Genomic DNA, 19,422 nt, shown 5'->3' on the forward strand with positions numbered 1-19,422 from the left:
ATTTATAGCTTTAAACTAGAGTTTCCCAGCCTCAGGACTACTGACAGTCCAGGCTGGATAACTCTTTGTTATGTGTGCAGGAGCAGTCCTGTGTTGTAGGAGGTTCCCAGCATCCCTAGCCTCTACCCACCGGATCAGTTACATCCATCAATCGTCACAACCAAAAATGTCTCCAGACATCATCGAATGCTTCCTGTGCATCAAAGTCACCACTGGCTGAGAACCACTGCTTTAAGCCTTTTTGTTGGGAATGAAGACAGACTAAAAATAATAACTCAAGAAGCTATTTTAAAAAAGTAATAAATCAAAGAAAGTGGATTAAAGAAATTGAATATTAGAAAGGAAAATCTCTCCTCCCAACTAAAGAAAGAAAAATCTCAGCAGGTCTTATCAAGAGAACTGCACCTGTACTTCGAACAGACCAATAAACTCAACAAACCTGTGTTAGGTCTGATCAACCAAAAAAAAAAAAAAAAAGAAAGAAAGAAAATAAAAATAAAAATAGACGAGAATAGAAATGAACAGAAATTTTAACTTTATAACAGGCCACTGTGCATAACTTTATGTCAATACATTAAAAAAATCCAAACAAAACACACAATTTGCTAATACAAATAATCAAACCTGACTTAAGATGAGGAAGAAAACTGGCCAGGCGTGGTGGCTCATGCCTGTAATACCAGCACTTTGGGAGGCCGAGGCAGGTGGATCACTTGTGGTCAGAGTTCAAGACCAGCCTGGCCAACATGGTGAAACCCCGTCTCTACTAAAAATACAAAAAATTGGCCAGGCGTGGTGGCAGGTGCCTGTAATCCCAGCTACTTGGGAGACTGAGGCAGGAGAATCGCTTGAACCCAGGAGGCAGAGGTTGCAGTGAGCCGAGATCGTGCAACTGCACTCCAGCCTGGACGACAGAGTGAAACTCCATCTCAAAAAAAAAAGATGAGGTAGAAAACTGAATACAATAGCCAGAGAATACATTAAAACCTTAATTTAAGATCTCTGTTGAAAAACAGGTATCAGAGACCGGGCTCAGTGGCTCACACCTGTAATCCCAGCACTTTGGGAGGCCAAGACGGGTGGATCATGAGGTCAGGAGATCGAGACCATCCTGCTTTAACATGGTGAAACCCCATCTCTACTAAAAATACAAAAAAATTAGCCGGGCGTGGTGGCGGGCACCTGTAGTCCCAGCTACTCAGGAGGCTGAGGCAGGAGAATGGCGTGAACCCGGAAGGCAGAGCTTGCAGTGAGCCGAGATCGTGCCACTGCACTCCAGTCTGGGTGACAAGAGCGAGACTCCGTCTCAAACAAAAAAAAAAAAAGAAAGAAAAGAAAAGAAAAACAGGTATCAGGACTAAAGGGTTTTGTAAGTTTGACCAGACTTTTAACAAGTAAATAATTTCTGTGATTTTTAAACTGATTGGGAGCATAAAAAAGTGTGGATGATTTCCCAAGTATTTTACAAAACCAAAACAATCTCACTTGTGAATTTAGACAAAATAAAATATTGATGTTCAATACTGTGTCCCCATTAGGAAAGACAATACAATTCATTGTAATGAACACATTGAAAGTGAATACTGTACAGCCACAGGTAATTACTGAGTGCTTACTATGGCCCAGTAGTGAAAAGATAAATTGTCAGTTTACACCAGGGATTAGCAAACTAGTCTATGGACTCCTCGCTTGCTTTTGTAAATAAAGTTTTATTGGAACGCCGCCAACCCCACTCATGAATACGTGTTCTATGGCTGCTTGCAAGCTACAGCTGGTAACGGTAGAGCTGAGGAGTTTCCCCACAGGGACCGCACGGCCCTCAGTCTATGACATTTACCGTCTGGGCCTTTTCCGACAGTTTGTTGACCCCTGGTTTACACTATTGATGAAAAACTAAACATTTCCACATAAAAAAACCATCACAGAACCAGCAGACAAGAGAATTCCTGGGTAAGGGAGGAGCATCTACACCCGACCCAGCCAGAGATTCGGTAGAACAACGTGGGCAGATTCACCTCAAAATTTACAAAATCAGGACACGGAAAAAAGCTCCCCCCAAAAATAAGGGGCAAATACCCATCAGGAGAAAAACACACAACTTATAAGAAATAGGTGATACAGGCTGGGCGCAGAGGCTTACACCTGTAATCCCGGAACTTTGGGAGGCTGAGGCGGGCAGATCCCTTGAGGTCAGGAGTTCGAGACCAGCCTGACCAACATGGAGAAACCCCGTCTCCACTAAAAATACAAAAATTAGCCAGGCATGGTGGCACATGCCTGTAATCCCAGCTACATGGTAAGCTGAGGCAGGAGAATCACTTGAACTCGGAGGGCAGAGGTTGCAGTGAGCTGAGATTGCAGCATTGCACTCCAGCCTGGGCAACTAGAGTGAAACTCCATCAAAAAAAAAAAAAAAAAAAAAAGAAAGCATTTGAAAAGTCAAGAAGATTCAAGCTTACAGAGTAGTCAAAGTGCAGCTAAAAATGACACAATATCGTGCCAGGCATGGTGGTTCATGCCTGTAATCCCAGCACTTTAGGATGCCAAGGCAGGCGGATTACCTGAGGTTGGGAGTTCGAGACCAGCCTGACCAACATGGAGAAACTCTGTCTCTACTAAAAATACAAAATTAGCTGGGCTTAGTGGCGGATGCCTGTAACCCCAGCTACTCGGTAGACTGAAGCAGAAGAATCGTTTGAACCTGGGAGGCACAAGTGGTAGCGAGCCAAGATCACACCATCGCATTCCAGCCTGGGTAAAAAGAGCGAAACTCCATCTCAAAAAAAAAAAAAAAAAGACGTCATATCAAATACAATCTAAGTGTAAGACCCCACTTACTGGGAAAGATGCCATGCTTGTATGTCCCGTCATGAAAGGGAAAAACCCTACCAACTAGACTGTGATATGCCATCAAGCAAAAGACACGTCCCAATTCCAGAAACACTAAAAAGCAAGGGAACATGGCTCTGACTTGAGAATATTTTTTGTCTATCAAGCCAAGAGTGATAGACTGCTATGTGGTAATGGCAATGATTTGGTCAGCAGGTGCCATGCTGCTCTGTGGCTGTGACTGTATGCTGGGAGACTCTTTTTTTTTTAATTTATTTTTTGAGATGGAGTCTCGCTCTGTCACCTAGGCTGGAGTGTGATGGTGGATCTCAGCTCACTGCAACCAGGTTCAAATGATTCTCCTGCCTCAGCCCCCCAAGTAGCTGGGATTACAGGCACACACCACCACGCCTGGCTAATTTTTGTATTTTTAGTAGAAATGGGGTTTCACCATGTTGGCCAGGCTGGTGTCTAACTCCTGACCTCAGGTAATCCACCTGCCTCAGCCTCCCAAAGTGCTGGGATTACAGGTGTGAGCCACTGTGCCCGGCCAGTTTTCTACCTCATCTTAATAATGCTTTATCACAGCATAATTAAAAAAAAAAGAACCTAGATTTCCAACCACTGGGGGTTGTTTAAATAAATACTTCATTAGTCCCTATGAAATGGACCACAAGACAATGTGTTTACAGGATTGTGGTTGGGACGTAATCACAGGAGAGGGTGCAGAGCGCATGACGAAGCTTGTGAAAGAGAAGTGCTTGTGTACAGAGAGCATTCAAGCGCTGTGCAGAGCTGGTGGAATTGTGGATAACTTTTTGTTTTTGTTTTTCTTTTTGAGATGGAGTTTCGCTCTGTTGCCCAGGCGGGGGTGCAGTGGTGCAATCTCGGCTCACTGCAAGCTCCGCCTCCCGGGTTCAAGCGATTTTCCTGCCTCAGCCTCCTGAGTAGCTGGGATTACAGGTGCCCGCCACCATGCCCAGCTAGTAGAGACGGGGTTTCACCATGTTAGCCAGGCTGGCCTTGAACTCCTGACCTCAGGTGATCCACCTGCCTTGGCCTCCTGAAGTGCTGGGATTACAGGCGTGAGCCACTGTGCCCAATCAATTTTTTTTTCTATTTTTTTTTTTATTATACTTTAAGTTTTAGGGTACATGTGCACATTGTGCAGGTTAGTTACATATGTATACATGTGCCATGCCCAATTTTCTTTTTTGAAACAAGGTCTCACTCTGTTGCCCAGGCTGGAGTGCTGTGGTGTGATCATGGCTCACTGCAGCCTCGGCCTTCCAGGCTCAAGCAATCCTTCCACCTCAGCCTCCAGAGTAGCTCAAACTACAGGCACACATCACTACGCCCGGCTAATTTTTGTATTTGCTGTAGAGACAGGGTTTTACCATGTTGCCTGGGCTAACTTTTTTCTTTGGCTTTATGCCGACCTATATTTCCGAAGGTTTTCCAGTGTGAACAGGCATAATTTGCATAAAAAGAAATAAGCCAAAAATAAAGTGACCAAATGAAAATCCTCCCTTTCTCCAGGAACTTCCTGTAAAGCCGCCCCCATGGCTCCAGGGCAGGCCGGGGACCTGGGGGCCTCAAGGACACTTACTCACAATCTGGCCGGCTGGCAGCACCTGCTCCCTGGTGTCATTGGAGGATGAGGGCGTTGCTGAGGGGAAGAGACACGCATGTTGGCCAGGTCTGCTCAGAACCCTAGCACCCTACACCCCCTGCCACCCTTGGTCTCTCAGCACAATCGGAGATGCAGGCAGGATAACACGGTCCATCCCGGGGAACCCCTCCACCCCCTGCAGGGCTCCCGGAGTCCAGCAGGCAGTGGTGTCTGTTTGGATGCCCCTGGCAGGTGCTCACGGTAGCAGCTTGGGAAGCCCGTGAAGCCCTCGGCACACACGTCACACCGCTCCCCAGAGAAGTTGGGCCGGCAGTAGCATCGACCCGTCAGGTCCTCGCAGGTGCCATCCGTGAAGTCGGACTCGCAGTTGCAGCCTGGGCAGGGGCAGGAGCCGGGTAAGCCTGGAGCTACCAGGACTCAAGGGGTGGGCTCCAAGATGTGGCAGTCTCTACCTCCCCAGCCAGGGCCATGGGGATGAGGGCTACAGCCAGGCCCCCTGGGGGGACATGAGGGCTGGGGACCCGCCCTGTGGCCTGGGAGGCTCCTTCCTGGGCTGGCCTGGAAGCTCAGGACATCCCCTCCAAAGCAGCCCCAAAGGCCCAAGAACGCCTCTTTCCAGGCAGACCCTGAGACCCAGGACACCCGCCCAGCTGAGCCCACTCACGGCGGCAGACGTGGGGCGAGTCGAGAGGGTGGTTGGGAGAGCGGTAGAAGCCGGGCAGGCAGCGCTCACAGTTGACGCCGGTGGTGTGGTGCTGGGAGCGCAATGGCCGTTGAGTCTGGGGAGGTCCCTGCCCCACCTTGGGGCCAGCCCATTCCCAGCCCTCTAGCCCAGCCCACCTGGCAGTCGATACAGACACCCCCACCCTGATAGGTGCCATCCAGGCTCTGGCTGGCGCGGCGCCGGTCCACCTCAGGGTCGTAGTAACAGTCGGTGGCATGGCCGTAGCAGTTACAGGCTAGAGAGAGGGGAGCGCAGCTGTTGGCATGCCCTCCACAGGCCCGGGCACCGGGGCCCTCTCATGGGCCAGGGTGTGGGCAGGACACACGTGTGTGGGAGGAGGCACTCACACTGGCACTCAATGGCACTGTTGGCAGTCGCAGGCTTCCATGGCTGCTGGTTGAAGCCGGGGCAGCAGCGGTCGCAGGTGCCCCCGCAGGTGTTGTGCTGGCAGGTGCACTGCAGCCTGTGGGGTACACAGGAGGGGTGATCAGGCCCATCCTGGAGGCAGGTGGCAGGTGCTCAGTCCCTTCCCTGAAGGGGCCTGTGATCCCCTCGATGGCTTGGCTTGCCACATGGACACGGCCCCCCGCTGCTGTTTCTCCAGCTGTCAGGCAGCAAGCGCTCGCCCAGACTCAGCATCCCCGAGCCAGTGGCTCGGACGCAACTTCCCCAGGCTCAGGGAATGGACACAAGGAAAGAGGCGGTGGAGGACAGGGTCTCACAGGGCCTTTGTGGAGGCGGGACTGGGGAGCAGGTGTGCACTGACCGGGTGGGGCCTAGGACAGGGCACCTCAGGGGTCAGTAGAGTCCCCCTTGCCTGCAGGTCAGGATGGAGATCTGCGTTCTCCAAAACTGAGTTATGCCCTTTCCACTTCGGCCAGGACTCGAGCGTAAGCCCAAAACTTCCCTGAGCCAGAAGGGAAAGGGGTCCATTTGCACCCCCCAAGGCTCAGATTTCGCTTAGCAGGCAGGACTCCTAGGCATCCTGGTCACCTCCCTAGGGCCAAGTGGCCAAGAACTGCTTCCTTCTTCCAGCTGGGGTGGACACTAAGTCACAGGGCTGGAATCTTGCCTTATGTCCTGTGGGCAGGGTGACAGCTGGAGAGAGACAAGGCCTGAGGTTGGAAGCACCTACTGCTCAGTATTAGCCAGACCACAGCGGGAGTCCCTGCCCCAGATCAGGCTCTGCTGGAGGCTGCAGGGCCGTGCATTCCCTGAGCAGGACCCCAGAAGTCAGTCCAGTCCATGAGGATTAGACCCAGAGCCTCAAATGGTCCAGCTCTAGTCCTGTCCTCCACGGGGCCCACCTCACAGGGCCTCGGGAATCAATACTGCTTTCCCTCAGAATCCAGAAACATCTGGGAGGGCCATACCCTCAATGAGAGGAATTGGGAAATAAACTGCCCGTCAGCACAGGTGATCAACAAAGAAGCTGCTCTGTCGTCACACCAGCTCCAAGTACCTATAAGCAAGGGCCTGAACTGGTGTTCCATTTTTCAAAAATCCACATGGTCAAGAAATTGATAGGAAAAGTGGTGCCAGGCTGGCGATACCCTGGGGTGTATAGCAAAAGCTCTCCCAAAACCATCCCAATCCCAGGGCACGCCAGAAGCACAAAGATAAACCCTGCTAAAGACCTTGCAGAGAAACAATGTGGCAGGTCAGCAGAAAGAGCCCCAAGAACCTCACAAAATGGAGTAATCTAGTAGAAGCCAGAGAAGACTGTTAAAAATGGTCATAAAGAAATCTAAAACATAGGCCGGGCGCAGTGGCTCACGCCTGTAATCCCAGCACTTTGGGAAGCCAAGGTGGGTGGATCACGAGGTCAGGAGATCGAGACCATCTGGCTAACAAGGTGAAACCCCATCTCTACTAAAGAAAAATACAAAAAATTAGCCGGGTGTGGTGGCAGGTGCCTGTAGTCCCAGCTACTCAGGAGGATGAGGCAGGAGAATGGCACGAACCTGGGAGGTGGAGCTTGCAGTGAGCCGAGATTGCACCACTGCACTCCAGCCTGGGCAAGAGTGTGATACTCTGTCTCAAAAAAGAATAAAATAAAATAAAAAAGAAATCTAAAACATAATAATAAAAAAATAACACTATGGAAAACAGGCAGATGTGAAAAAGAACCAATCAGAACTTCTAGAAATGAAAAATGAAACTATAAAATTAAAGACTCAATGGATGGGCTAAACAGCAGACAGACACAGTGGAAGAGAGATTTAGTGAAGTGGAAGAGGAGCAAAGGAAGCTATCCAGAAGACACCTCAGAAGATAAAGAGAGAGGAAATAGAAATTATGAGAAGGAAACCAGAAGGTGCTCCTGTATCTAATGGGGACTCCAGGGGAAAAGAGGTAGGAAAGGGAGGCAACAGTCAGAAAGAATGGCCAAGGATGGTCTTGAATTAATAATGAACACATGGCCAGGTGCAGTGGCTCACACCTGTAATCCCAGCACTTTGGGAGGCCGAGGCAGGTGGATCACGAGGTCAGGAGATCGAGACCATCTTGGCTAACATGGTGAAACCCCGTTTCTACTAAAAATACAAAAAAAAAATAGCCAGGCGTGGTGGTGGGTGCCTGTAGTCCCAGCTACTCAGGAGGCTGAGGTGGGAGAATGGCATGAACCCGGGAGGCGGAGCGCGCCACTGCACGCCAGTCTGGGCAACAGAGTGAGACTCCGTCTCAAAAAAAAAAAAAAAACAAAAACGTGAGTCCTGAGCAAGAAAAAAATCCCAATCCTCAACACATCACAATAAATCTGCAGAACACCAATGGCAAAAAGACCATAAAAAGTCCTGGAGAAGAAGACGACCCACAGACGATCAGCAACTGCAGGGACAATGGACTCTCCCAAGCACCTGGAGAGGTGAAGAGACAGTCAAATCATTTCTCCAAAGTGCTGAGAGATGCAGCTATCAACCACGAATCCTACAGTCAGCTCAACTATCATTCAAGAGGGAGGACAAAACAGCCGTTTTCAGACAATTCCGGATAGACTGTCATGGAATAGAAAAACTACAGGGTGCATTTCAGGAAGGAGGAAGCAGCAACCCAGGGGATGGGGATGGGGATGGGGATGGGGATGGTGATGGTGATGGTGATGGTGGGGGTGATGGGGGTGATGGGGGTGATGGGGGTGATGGGGGTGATGGGGGTGATGGGGGTGATGATGGTGATGGTGGGGGTGATGATGGTGATGGTGGGGGTGATGATGGTGATGGTGGGGGTGATGATGGTGATGGTGGGGGTGATGATGGTGATGGTGGGGGTGATGATGGTGATGGTGGGGGTGATGATGGTGATGGTGGGGGTGATGATGGTGATGGTGGGGTGATGATGGTGATGGTGGGGTGATGATGGTGATGGGGGGGTGATGATGGTGATGGGGGGGTGATGGTGGGGGTGGGGGTGATGATGGTGGGGGTGGGGGTGATGATGGTGGGGGTGGGGGTGATGATGGTGGGGGTGGGGGTGATGATGGTGGGGGTGGGGGTGATGATGGTGGGGGTGGGGGTGATGATGGTGGGGGTGGGGGTGATGGTGGGGGTGGGGGTGATGATGGTGGGGGTGGGGGTGATGATGGTGGGGGTGGGGGTGATGATGGTGGGGGTGGGGGTGATGATGGTGGGGGTGGGGGTGATGATGGTGGGGGTGGGGGTGATGATGGTGGGGGTGATGATGGTGGGGGTGGGGGTGATGATGGTGGGGGTGGGGGTGATGGTGGGGGTGGGGGTGATGATGGTGGGGGTGGGGGTGATGATGGTGGGGGTGGGGGTGATGATGGTGGGGGTGATGATGGTGGGGGTGATGATGGTGGGGGTGGGGGTGATGATGGTGGGGGTGGGGGTGATGATGGTGATGGTGGGGTGATGATGGTGATGGTGGGGTGATGATGGTGATGGTGGGGGTGATGATGGTGATGGTGGGGGTGATGATGATGATGGTGATGGTGGGGGTGATGGTGGGGGTGATGATGGTGATGGTGGGGGTGATGATGGTGATGGTGGGGGTGATGATGGTGATGGTGGGGGTGATGATGGTGGGAGTGGGCTGGTAGTGGGGGTGATGGTTTGGGTGGGAGTAAGGTGATGGTGGAGGTAAAGAGGCAGAAAATTGCTGGCTGATGACATGGAGCCCCCTTCCCTGGAGGAGAGGTGGGGTGGCGGGTAAAGGGTGCAGGGAGAACATGGGCAGGCTAATGTTTTGGGACACTGGTGGGTGACCAGGTCCTGGTAACAGAGGCTGTGGTTCCATGAAAGATTCCCAGTCACCCCTGCTTGCACCTGCAGGGAGAGCTGAGCTCAGTCCACACCCAGGTGTGGTGAGTCAGGGGATGGCAATGTCTTCCCTGCAGGCCAAGGCAAGCCCCCGGCTCCCGCGCCCTTCCTCTCGTTGGAGGCCCATTTGGCTGCCTGGTGGGTTCCACTCCCTGCTGTCACGAGCTGCATCCCCACTTGGCACTTAATTTCCCAGGACAAGTTAGCTCTGCTGGAGCTCAGCACCTGAAGCTGTGCTGGCAGCAACCAGTGCCCGGGTGGGTCCCCAGGGCCCACAGCTCCTGGCAAACAGCCCAAGTCCTCCGGCTCAGGTGACTGTGCCACTCCTCCCCTCAGATCCACCAGCCACATCCAAAGGGGCCCAGGGCTCCTGCCTCTGCTCGGTACTGGCCGTGAGAATGGGAGTGAACCTTTGTCCTGTCTGAGCTCCACCCGCCTCCCCACCTCCCCTGTAAACTGGAGCGTGGACAGAGCAGTAAGGCCCCACAGAAGGCAGGGGCGGGTCCCAAATCCAAGCGCATGAAAGTTGGGCTGCTCGGTTGCAGGCACTAGATGAGCCCTGCCAGCTCCCTGCTGGGGGTCCAGGAGCCTCGTCACACACTCAGCCTCAGCTGCACCACTCTGAGTGGCTTCTGTCCAGCCCCATGCCTGCACTGCCACCCTAGGGTGTTACACCCTCCGGGCACCACGCTGAGTACTGGTTTGCGTGTTTCCCAGCTGCCTCCCCTGGAACAGGTGCTCCTGAGGCCAGGCTGGGGTCCCACCCTGTGTTCCCATTCCCAGGAAAACGGCCCAGCATGTGTTAGGCGCTCAACATACAGCTGCTGGCTGAAGGAACCAACGGAGGGAGGGAGGAAAGGACGGACGTGCCCTGGGGTTGCTTCTCGGCAGAATGAGCCCGGCCCTACCTTACTGAGGACTCTGGGTGAGGCCCAGGAATGTGCCGGTGCCAGCACCAGGGCCGCTGCCCGTCCTGTGAGGGGCTCCCGGGAGGTGGACGCTCTGCAGTGCCCTCGGCTGCCCCCGAAAGCAGGCACACAGGGCACAGCAGATGTGGGGTGTTGGCTGCCCCCACCCTGCCATCCCCGTCCTGGGCCTTGGTCCCTGCTTGACTGGAGTGAAGGGCAGGGCTGGGGCAGCAGGGAAGTTGTCTGTTGTGTCCTGAAAGGTTGGGGGAGCTGGGCGGGCACACCCAAAGTGAATTAGGGCTGCCTCGGCAGGTAGTGGGCACCTGTCCATTCCGGGGGACGCAGTCTTGGAGTCGGGGATCAATCATCCCCATTGCTGACTCCCCTCCACAGGGCCCCAGGTGTCCACTATGGTGGGAAGGCCAGCTGGCCTGGGGGTCCGGAGAGCCCCACCTCTGCTGGCAGTAGGGCAAGGCCCCCCAAACCAAGATAGGGCACCCTGGGGAGGCTGCACATGCCCTGGCCTCCACATCACTGCACAGATGAGGAAACTGAGGCACACACGGTGGTGGTCAGTGCAGGTCACACAGACAGCAGGGTTGTGGTGGGCCATGGAACCAGGTCACCCACCCTCAGGTTAGGCAGGGGTGACAAGGACAGGCAGGGAGCTGGGGGGGCCTCACCTGAACGGGGCCACACCTGAATGGGGCCTCACCTGAACGGGTCCGTGGGGTCTTTGGCATCGCAGGCATCCGCGTGGCCGTGGCAGACACAGCGGCCTCCGATGCTGATATCCTTGATGCTGTAATAATACTGCATCCGCAGGCCCCGTGAGCACCAGGCGGCCAGGCCTCACCCACCCCGAGTCCCGGGTCCACCCGGCCAGTCCCCCTCCCCCGCCTGCGCCATGGGCAGCTCACCCGGCGGGTGACCGTGGGGTCCCGCAGCGCCTTCCCCATGAGATGGCCCAGCAGCGTGTTGGTACGCAGGAAGCGCAGGCGGACGTTGGTGGCCTTGGTGAACTCACGTAGCAGCGGCGAGTAGGAGAAATTCATGGCGCCCGGACGTCCGTTCACCAGGGACACCACGATCTGTGGGCAGTATGCGGTGAGGCCAGCGTGGCCCTAGCCCCTGCTCAGCACTGCCCCTCCCGGGCCCACCTCTCCCTTCTCCAGCCCCGCTCGGCACTGCCCCTCCCCTACCCACCTCTCCATTCTCCAGCCCCTGCACCGCGCTGCCCCTCCCGGCTCACCTCTCCCTTCTCCAGCCCCGCTCAGCACTGCCCCTCCCGGGCCCACCTCTCCCTTCTCCAGCCCCGCTCGGCACTGCCCCTCCCCTACCCACCTCTCCATTCTCCAGCCCCCGCTCGGCACTGCCCCTCCCCTACCCACCTCTCCATTCTCCAGCCCCCGCACCACGCTGCCCCTCCCGGCACACCTTGCCCCTCCCGGCCCACCTCTCCATTCTCCAGCCCCGCTCGGCACTGCCCCTCCCCTACCCACCTCTCCATTCTCCAGCCCCCGCACCGCGCTGCCCCTCCCGGCCCACCTTGCCCCTCCTGGCCCACCTCTCCGTTCTCCAGCCCCCGCACCGCCCTGCCCCTCCCCGGCCCACCTCTCCGTTCTCCAGGGGCACGATGCGTGAGTACTCGGTGGTGCAGATGGCCGCGTCGTCCCGTGTGATGCGCTCCAGCGTCTGTGGCCCGAACCGCTCCAGACAGTCCCTCTTGGAGGCTGCGGGGAATGGCGGGAGGGGAGGGCGCTGGATCACCAGAAAAGCCTGGGTCCCCGCAGTGCCCGGGCCCCTTGACGTCTCCGGGCCTTGCCACTGAGGCTCCCACAGGCCAAGAGGCCGCGTGACAGAGACCACAGCTCACTGGCTGAAGGGGCCTGGCCCGTTGGACTGCACTGCCCCCCACTGCTCTCCCTTGCACGCTTTGAGTGCGAGTGACCCCCCTCGATGACCATCCTCACCCCCTTCCTTGGGGACAGATGCCTACTGCCCATCACTGACCCGCCCCTCCCCCATTCTCAGGCCAGGGAATTTTGGGGGACACGTGACCAGGCCTGCCCTATTGGGGAGGAGCACCCACTCCCACCAGCATGACTGGTCAGGGTGGCACGGGGCCAGGGACGGCCAGCATCCGGGCTAGGACTCCAGTACTCTTGACGCAGGTGGCTAGGCTGGCAGGAGGCGAGGTGGGAGCTGCCAGGCCCCTTTTGTCACCACGGGAGCTGCCGGTGCATGAAGCCATCCAGAGGCAGCCAAGAGATGGCACCAGAGATTCCTGGCGCCACAGCCCCTGGACTTGGCTGTGCCCGACGCCAGGGACAGGAGCCAATAAATCCCCATGAGCCTTCGGGTCCTCGTCTGACAGTCATGACCGCAGCAGCCGGGTGTGAGGGCAGGGCTGGGTGTTCGGAGACCTTCAGAAGCCTGGTCATGGAGGGCCTGCCCAGGGACCCCCCTGCCTCTCCCCCCAGGCCCCATGGCGGCAGAGACTCACAGGCAAAGAACTGCCAGGGCTGGTAGGTGCGGCCGAAGTCCATGGACCGCTCCAGCACCCAGAGGTCCGGCCGGGGTGAGTTGGCAAACTTGATGAGGACGTAGGCCACGTGGAAGACCTGTGGGCCGAGAGGGCGTCAGGGGAGCCAGGGGCGCCTGGATTCCCATGCTCCCAGGGGCCTGGCTCATTTTCTGCCCCTCAGGTGAGGCCACAGCAGGAGATGTGGCACCCTCGCCACACAGGGGGCACCTCTGGGTTTGCCTGTGTGGGGCAGACGAGCCCAGGGGAGAGGGCTCCCCAGGGATGGAGATGAGCCCCCGGGAACCAGCCCTCCTGGAAGGGCTCCCCACCTGCACTCGGGACCAACGCGCTGCCTCCTCCCCTTCCCTGCCGCAGGAGTTTGGGGTTCCCCCATGGTCCTGCAAGCTCTGTGGCTGCAGATGGAGCAAGCTAGGGAGAGGCCTACCTGCGGCCCAGGCAGGGACTGGCCAGGGTGGAGGCAGGAACACACCCCAGTGTCCCCACAGCCCTCACGTCCAGCCAGGCCTGGTGGCCAGACAGTGGTCCCTGCCACCAGGCAGGTCCAAAGGTCCAACCCCCTAGTCCCTCTGACAGGTCAGCAGCTCCTAAGATGGGGCCCCTGCCCCCACCTCACACCGGGCACCCCTCCCCAGGCTCTGCTCACTCCCATGCTGACCAGCCCACAGCCAGGGGCCCACTGAGCCCCCAGGGGCTGGGCTGCAGGGAGCAAGCGGGGCTCAGCCTTGCAGGCTGGGGGCCCTCTTGAAGCTGAGTCTGCCTCGGAGACTCCACCAGCCCAGGCACTGGGGCAGTAGCACTGCTGTGGCCCGGTGCACGTCAGGGCAGCCCTGCCCAGGGCAGAGGAAAGCTGCTCCTTCCCAGGCCCCCGAAACCCCAAGCCCCTGCCCCAGCCCCACCTTGGCTCTGCCCACTTTCTCCCCGTGTATCAGCCTGACCTCCACCCAGGGACAGCCCATGTGTCTATGCCTCGGGGCTGGGGGAGAGCCTGGCTCAGTCTTCACAGGACGCTTTGTACACCTCCTCAGAGAAGCCTTCCCTGACTGCAGCCCCTCCCCCTAACCCTCAGCTGCGGACATCTCCCCAGGCCCCGGCCCTTCTCTCCGCACAGGCCAGGCCTGCTGACTCCCCTCAGGCCTCTGATCAGCCTGGGCTTCCCTCCCTCCCTCCCTACCCATCCCCTGACACCCTGCCCTCAGGACTCCAGGCCTGAGCCTCTCCTGCCCCCAGCAGTCAGTGCTACCCAGCCTCATCTCTGCACCCACCCGACATGACCGTGGGCCTCCATGCCTGCACCTGGGGGTGCACACACACCCGCCCAACAGTGAAACACCGTGGGGGTGGCTCCTCCATGGACCCAGGCCACAGGCCCCCTCTGAAAAGGTCTCTGGTCCCTAAAAACAGCCCATGGCCTCAATGGCAAGAGGCTGCACCCAGGAGCAGGGGGGGTCCCGAGGCACACAGGAGGGGGCGGTGCCCAAGCAGCACCCCGCCTTCACACTCATGCAAGCCAGGGCTCAGCCCCTGCTGCAGCCAAGTGCTCCCACCCGCCATAGCCTCTGAGGGGAGCCCTAGGCTCCCCCTACCTGGGGGCAAAGGAGGGAAGTTGTCTCCAGGCCCTGTCACAAGCCTGGAGGCTCCAAGGGAGGGTGAGCCTCTCCCCAGCCTCTCTCAAACAAAGGGGAAAGGGCTCTCCCAGCCAGAGGCTCCACAGGGACCTGGCAGGGAGGCGGAGGAAACACGAACCTCTCCCCCGCCTGTGCAAGGAGGCCCGGATGCTGGGGGAGAGAGGCAACTCATGGACCCACAGCACAGGTGTGGCCTGCCTGTCCCGGCCCACACCTCCCCTGACAGGCCCACAGGGTCCACGATGGAGACCTTGGGAGACCTCAGTACTCAGCCCAACTCTTTGTGGGCGGCAGTGGGGACCAGCCCCTCCTCTGCTCACAGGTGGGCCCCCAGGTGGGCCCTAAAAAGGCCAGCAGGCCTCCGAGGGTCACGCCACACCCCAGGGCCACCCACCACACCTCCTCGGGACCCTGACCCGCCAGTGCCCACTCCTCCGGAGAGTTTCTCCCCACAGCAGGTACGCCCGGGAACAGCTGGGTGCTGTTGGCCAGGTAGGCCTGGAAGCCTAGGGCCCCAAGGGGGAGAGTGGGGTCCCCCAGAGCTGCACAAGACCTACAGTCACCCCACTGGACTGAGCTGGACTGAGACTGCTGTGGGGTCCCCCATGAAAAGACCACAGACCCCTCATAGCTTCAGCCCTTGGGGGCACCAGCTGCCCAGACTCCAGGTAGGGGGCAAGGTTCCAAGACTCCAGACATCCCAGGTCCAAATCCCACCCTTCTTGGAGGGCTTGGTGTTGCGGGGACTGTGGGAGCCAAGCGCAGCCTTCCGGGGTGGGGGCGGGCACAGGCCTATTCACCGGCTGCCAGGCTCTGAGGTCATTGTCTACCTCCCTGTGGGTGGGGGGCAGGGAGACATGCCCTGCCCAGCAGGGAGGGGTATGAGCCTCTTCAGGGACAGACCCTATACCCAGCCCCACACCTGGGCCTCAGCAGCCCCCTGTGGGCCTGACCACAAGCATTCCAGAGAGCCCCAGGTGGGGGCCAATGGCCCCTTTGCCTGGACAGGGAAGGGCCCGCTAGAGGTGGACAGGGGCAGGGACACAGGCTGTTCTCGGGGAGCTGGCAACACAGCCCCTCCCACCAAAGGCTCCGAAGGAGACTAAAGGTCCCGACTGAGCCCCCTGGGAGCCGCCCCCGCTGTTCCCTGAGTGCCTGGATGGAGGCTGCGCTCTCCTCGGCCCGATCTGTCCTCCTCCCTCCCCTTCAGCAGGCCAGTCACATTTTTCCCAGCTGAGAGCACTTGCACAAATATTGACTTGAAGACACTGATCAGCAGGATGAGGGGGACACAGACACTTCGCCCTCCCCACCCCTGGGACGCACAGGAAGATCCTGGCCTCCTGTCTGTCCCCCATCCCAACCATCTGTCTGTCAGACAGGGGCCCTGGACAGCTGTCCTCGAGGGCCTGGTGGCTGCACAGATGGTCACAGGAAGGGAAGCCCGCGCTGGAGGACTCCCATCTGTCTCTGACCTGGTTGCGGCTCCCAGGGCCACACCGGCCGCCCTCGCCATGACCCGGAGCGAGCGCAGACCCCTGGCTTCAGGACCGCCCTTCCCCCTCCACGCCCCGCTCAGCTCAGCTGCCAGTGCTGACCTTTCCGCTGCTACATAGTTCTGTGCAGAAAGAAAAAAAAATTCTTTTAAAGCAAAAGCCAAACAAAAGCTGCCTGAGTTATTTTTAAAAATCGGCTATTTTGGGGCAGGCACGTCTCCAGGACGGCAGCCGGACCCGCCTCTCAGCCACTGCACCCTCCAGTCCCCCCTACCCAGCTTGACCTGGGAGGGCCACGGTTCCCAGAGGAGGCCTCTGCCCGGTGACCACTGCCTCACAGGGGGTGGGCAGGAGCCCCAGGAGTACGGGGCCCAGGACCCGGGGCCCAGGGCCCAGGCCGGCTCCAGGCTTCAGGGGTTGTGTGGCCCTGGGGCGGACACTTCCCCTTCCTGGGCACAGGGCAGTGGGAAGAGCTGCAGAGAGGGGCATCAGGATAAAATGCCTTTCATGAGGGCATGAAGGTTTGAGCGCCCTGGGAGGAAGGACGCCAGCTGCTCCTGGGGGGCAGCAGCCACCCCGCAGAGACGCTGAGAGGCCCCCACTGGAGCTGCCCCACTCACCGGCGCTCCGAAGGCAAAGCTGCGGAGGGGACTGAGTAGGTGCTGGGGTCTGGGCAGCACGGTGAGGACTACAGAGAAACTCTGGTGGGGCTTTCGGGGACCCTGGGGATGGCGTGGGGTTGTTGGCTAGCAGCCTCCTGGGCTGAGGCACCCACCTCACCATGGGGTGGGCTGTGGCTGGAACCCCCAGAGGAGGGGAGGCGGTGCTGTCCTGTGCCCAAACCCAGCTCTGCCCTGACCCATCTTGGGTTGGGGAGACCAGGGCCAGGTCCAGGTGCCCACTGTGCTGGGTGAGGGCCAGTCAGCCTTCCCCGGCAGCCTGGATCACAGAGGTCTGTGACTCAGCCCCCGCCCTGCAGGAAGAAGGGCGTTGTGCCAATTCCCGGGGCAGGAAAAGCCCCTCCTAGCCCCAGGCGTCCGGGCCAGCACCCTGACCGCACTGCTCGGACAGGGCACCGGGGCACCCTGACCGCACTGCTCGGACAGGGCACCGGGGCACCCAGCCCCCTCGATGCCCAGAGTCCTGGGCCAGCCCAGCCCTTGCCCGCTCCTGCTGTGTGCCTCCCCTCGAAGAGACCCCATCTGGAAACGTAGATAAACCCCACAGCAGGGGCGGGGCGGTGGCCGGGAGCATCTCCACTGGCCCCCAGCTGGGTGAATAAGCACGGTGGCCACACAACCTATCAGGGGTCCGGAAACATGCCCCACACAGACACCTCTCCCAGAGGGACGTGGAATGGAAAAGCCAGGGGTTTCCACAGCAAGCCCACCGCTGGGAAGAAAAATAACAACTCTGAGGCCAGAACCCCCAACTCTGGGGTTGGACGCCGCCATGCCCAACTACAGATGTCCTAAGCAGGACAGGAAAACTTCCAGGAGTGGGCGGGGGGACAGGAGCTCCCCAGCTGGAGGGAGAGGATGGGTTCCCAGCCAGGGGGCTGCCCGCACCTCAACAGAGCTGGGCCTGGGGTGGATTCAGGGACCCCAACCACTGCAGCCCAAGCTCCAGGCTCCCTCCCTGCAGCCCAGCCCAGGTCAGGCCAGATGGTCAGCCGGGGACACAGGAAGTAGAGATTATCCCAAGGGGACCCCTCGGCCTGAAACTCAAACAGTTTCGTCTTCACTGAGCTGTGTTGTCAGAGGCCAATGTGGTGGCTCTTGTTTAGAAACAGACAGAAAACAGGAAGCCTTTGGGAACCACCAGGGCCTGGGGGTCTAGGTGGGTGCTGGGGCATCTCTGTGCCCTGAGTGCCAGGTCTGGCCATGCAGCCACCAAGGGCAAGCATGGCAGCGGGGGTGCGGGGAGAGGAGCGGCCCCATCCCCACCTTGGCATGGCAGCCCCTTGGGCCGTGTCCTCCTTCCAGGACACGTAGAGGGAGGGTTTTGCCATCTATCCTGTGCCAGGGGAGGGGAGTGGTGCCTCCCAGGACCCCCGCCGTACCCCCCAGGGAGCCCTGCTCAAGTGGCTGCGTCTGGTTCAGCCCGTGCACCTGTCCCGGCCGCCGAGCTCTGTAACTAGAGCCTGGCCGCGGCTGCACTTCCTGTCCCTCCCTGGACAACCCACTGACCGTCCTGGGGCACTGGCCACATGGCTGAGTGCCCAACCAGGCCCAGGGAGCCAAGCCAGTGGCACCCTGGACCAGGAGGCCTGCCCAGAGCCCAAGCCGGCCAGCCAGAGAACAGGCAGTCCTGAAGGGTGAGGCAGCCTGGGCGCGCCGGGCCTCCGGCAGGTCCTCCTCCTGCGGTGCTCCTCCCATTTACAGAGGAGGAACCAGCCCGGGAACCCAGACTGCAGACAGCATGGCCAACCCCACAGTCCTCCAGACCCCAGCACTGGGACCTTGGGCACTCCACACTGGCCCTGACCCTCTCATAACCCCACCTCAGTTTCCCCAAGTGCCTAGGGAAACTCACACTCCAGTGGCCAATGACTTCAGCAGAGCTTTGCCTCCTTGTACCCCCACTTGGAGGGGACAGCTGACTGCCTCCCCTCTCCGGCCCTACCTGTCCACTCTGCCCTCCCATGGGTCTCCACCATCCCCAGGGGCACAGGCCCTCACCTGGCACTGCTCGCCCCCAACCAATACTTCTAGCCTCATGCCTAACTACCCCCTTATACCCTGCCAGCCCCAGTTCCCCCACACCTTGACCCCCACCTGGGCCTCCCCATTTGCCCTGCAGCTCTGGGCCTTGGGGACTGGGACAAAGCCGCTACCCCACCTGTAGCACCTGCAGTGTGGCCTGCTCTACAGAGAACAAAGCAGGGGCCTCCCTACCGGAAGGGGGCCCGTGCGTCCTCACTCCTCATCTGAGGGAGGCGGGAGGCAATGCCCTCCTCTGCTGGGGAGAGCCCCGCCCCCACGGTCAGGCCACCCAGGGGCCGACTGGAGAGGGAGGGGACACAGGCCAGAGCCAGCCCCACTCACCCTGCCCAGCTCCTTACAACCTGGGCCCGCTGGGCTAGCGTGCTGGTGTAGTGGGGCAAGGGCCTGGACCCTGCGGCAGAGCCAGGGGGTGGGGGAGCTCAAGCCAGGACCCGCTGGCCATGTGCCTGGGCAGTCATGAACGCGCTCACCCTTCCCTGGGCCTGGGGCCTGGGTGTGGTTCTCGGAAGAAGGAGCCTGAGGCCAGTGATGTGGCCGCTCAGTTCCAGAAGCTTCCGGAGGATGCAAGGAGATACGCAAGAACCCCCTAGAAGGACCCCCTGGGGAAGGTCACGTCTGGAACTCGGAAACTGCCCCCTGAGTCACCAGTGACC

The 19,422-nt window shown here is 58.6% G+C and overlaps 1 protein-coding gene and 1 long non-coding RNA gene across 5 annotated transcripts in view; one reads left to right on the forward strand and one right to left on the reverse strand.

Annotated features, from left to right (window-relative positions):
- The window catches only part of LAMA5 (laminin subunit alpha 5), a 61,928-nt gene that overhangs the window by 33,913 nt on the left and 8,593 nt on the right, over positions 1–19,422 (reverse strand). For all 4 annotated transcript variants that reach the window (XR_008541248.2, XM_024352052.3, XM_024352051.3 and 1 more), the window contains exons 3-11: positions 12,881–12,998; positions 11,989–12,107; positions 11,295–11,465; positions 11,090–11,187; positions 5,534–5,649; positions 5,303–5,421; positions 5,127–5,217; positions 4,702–4,836; positions 4,439–4,498 (exon numbers count right to left, since the gene is read on the reverse strand). Coding sequence is in view for 3 of the 4 variants with exons in the window: in XM_024352052.3 (XP_024207820.2) it covers positions 4,439–4,498; positions 4,702–4,836; positions 5,127–5,217; positions 5,303–5,421; positions 5,534–5,649; positions 11,090–11,187; positions 11,295–11,465; positions 11,989–12,107; positions 12,881–12,998 (1,027 nt within the window). In the remaining variant the exon portion in view is untranslated. The remainder of the gene's footprint in view (positions 1–4,438; positions 4,499–4,701; positions 4,837–5,126; positions 5,218–5,302; positions 5,422–5,533; positions 5,650–11,089; positions 11,188–11,294; positions 11,466–11,988; positions 12,108–12,880; positions 12,999–19,422) is intronic.
- On the forward strand, positions 12,586–16,213 carry LOC107970080 (uncharacterized). The gene is made up of 2 exons (XR_001712343.3): positions 12,586–12,955; positions 15,926–16,213. It is a non-coding gene; the product is annotated as an uncharacterized LOC107970080 (long non-coding RNA).

Source organism: Pan troglodytes, chromosome 21, assembly GCF_028858775.2.
Source record: "Pan troglodytes isolate AG18354 chromosome 21, NHGRI_mPanTro3-v2.0_pri, whole genome shotgun sequence".
In the NCBI taxonomy this organism is placed as follows: domain Eukaryota; kingdom Metazoa; phylum Chordata; class Mammalia; order Primates; family Hominidae; genus Pan; species Pan troglodytes.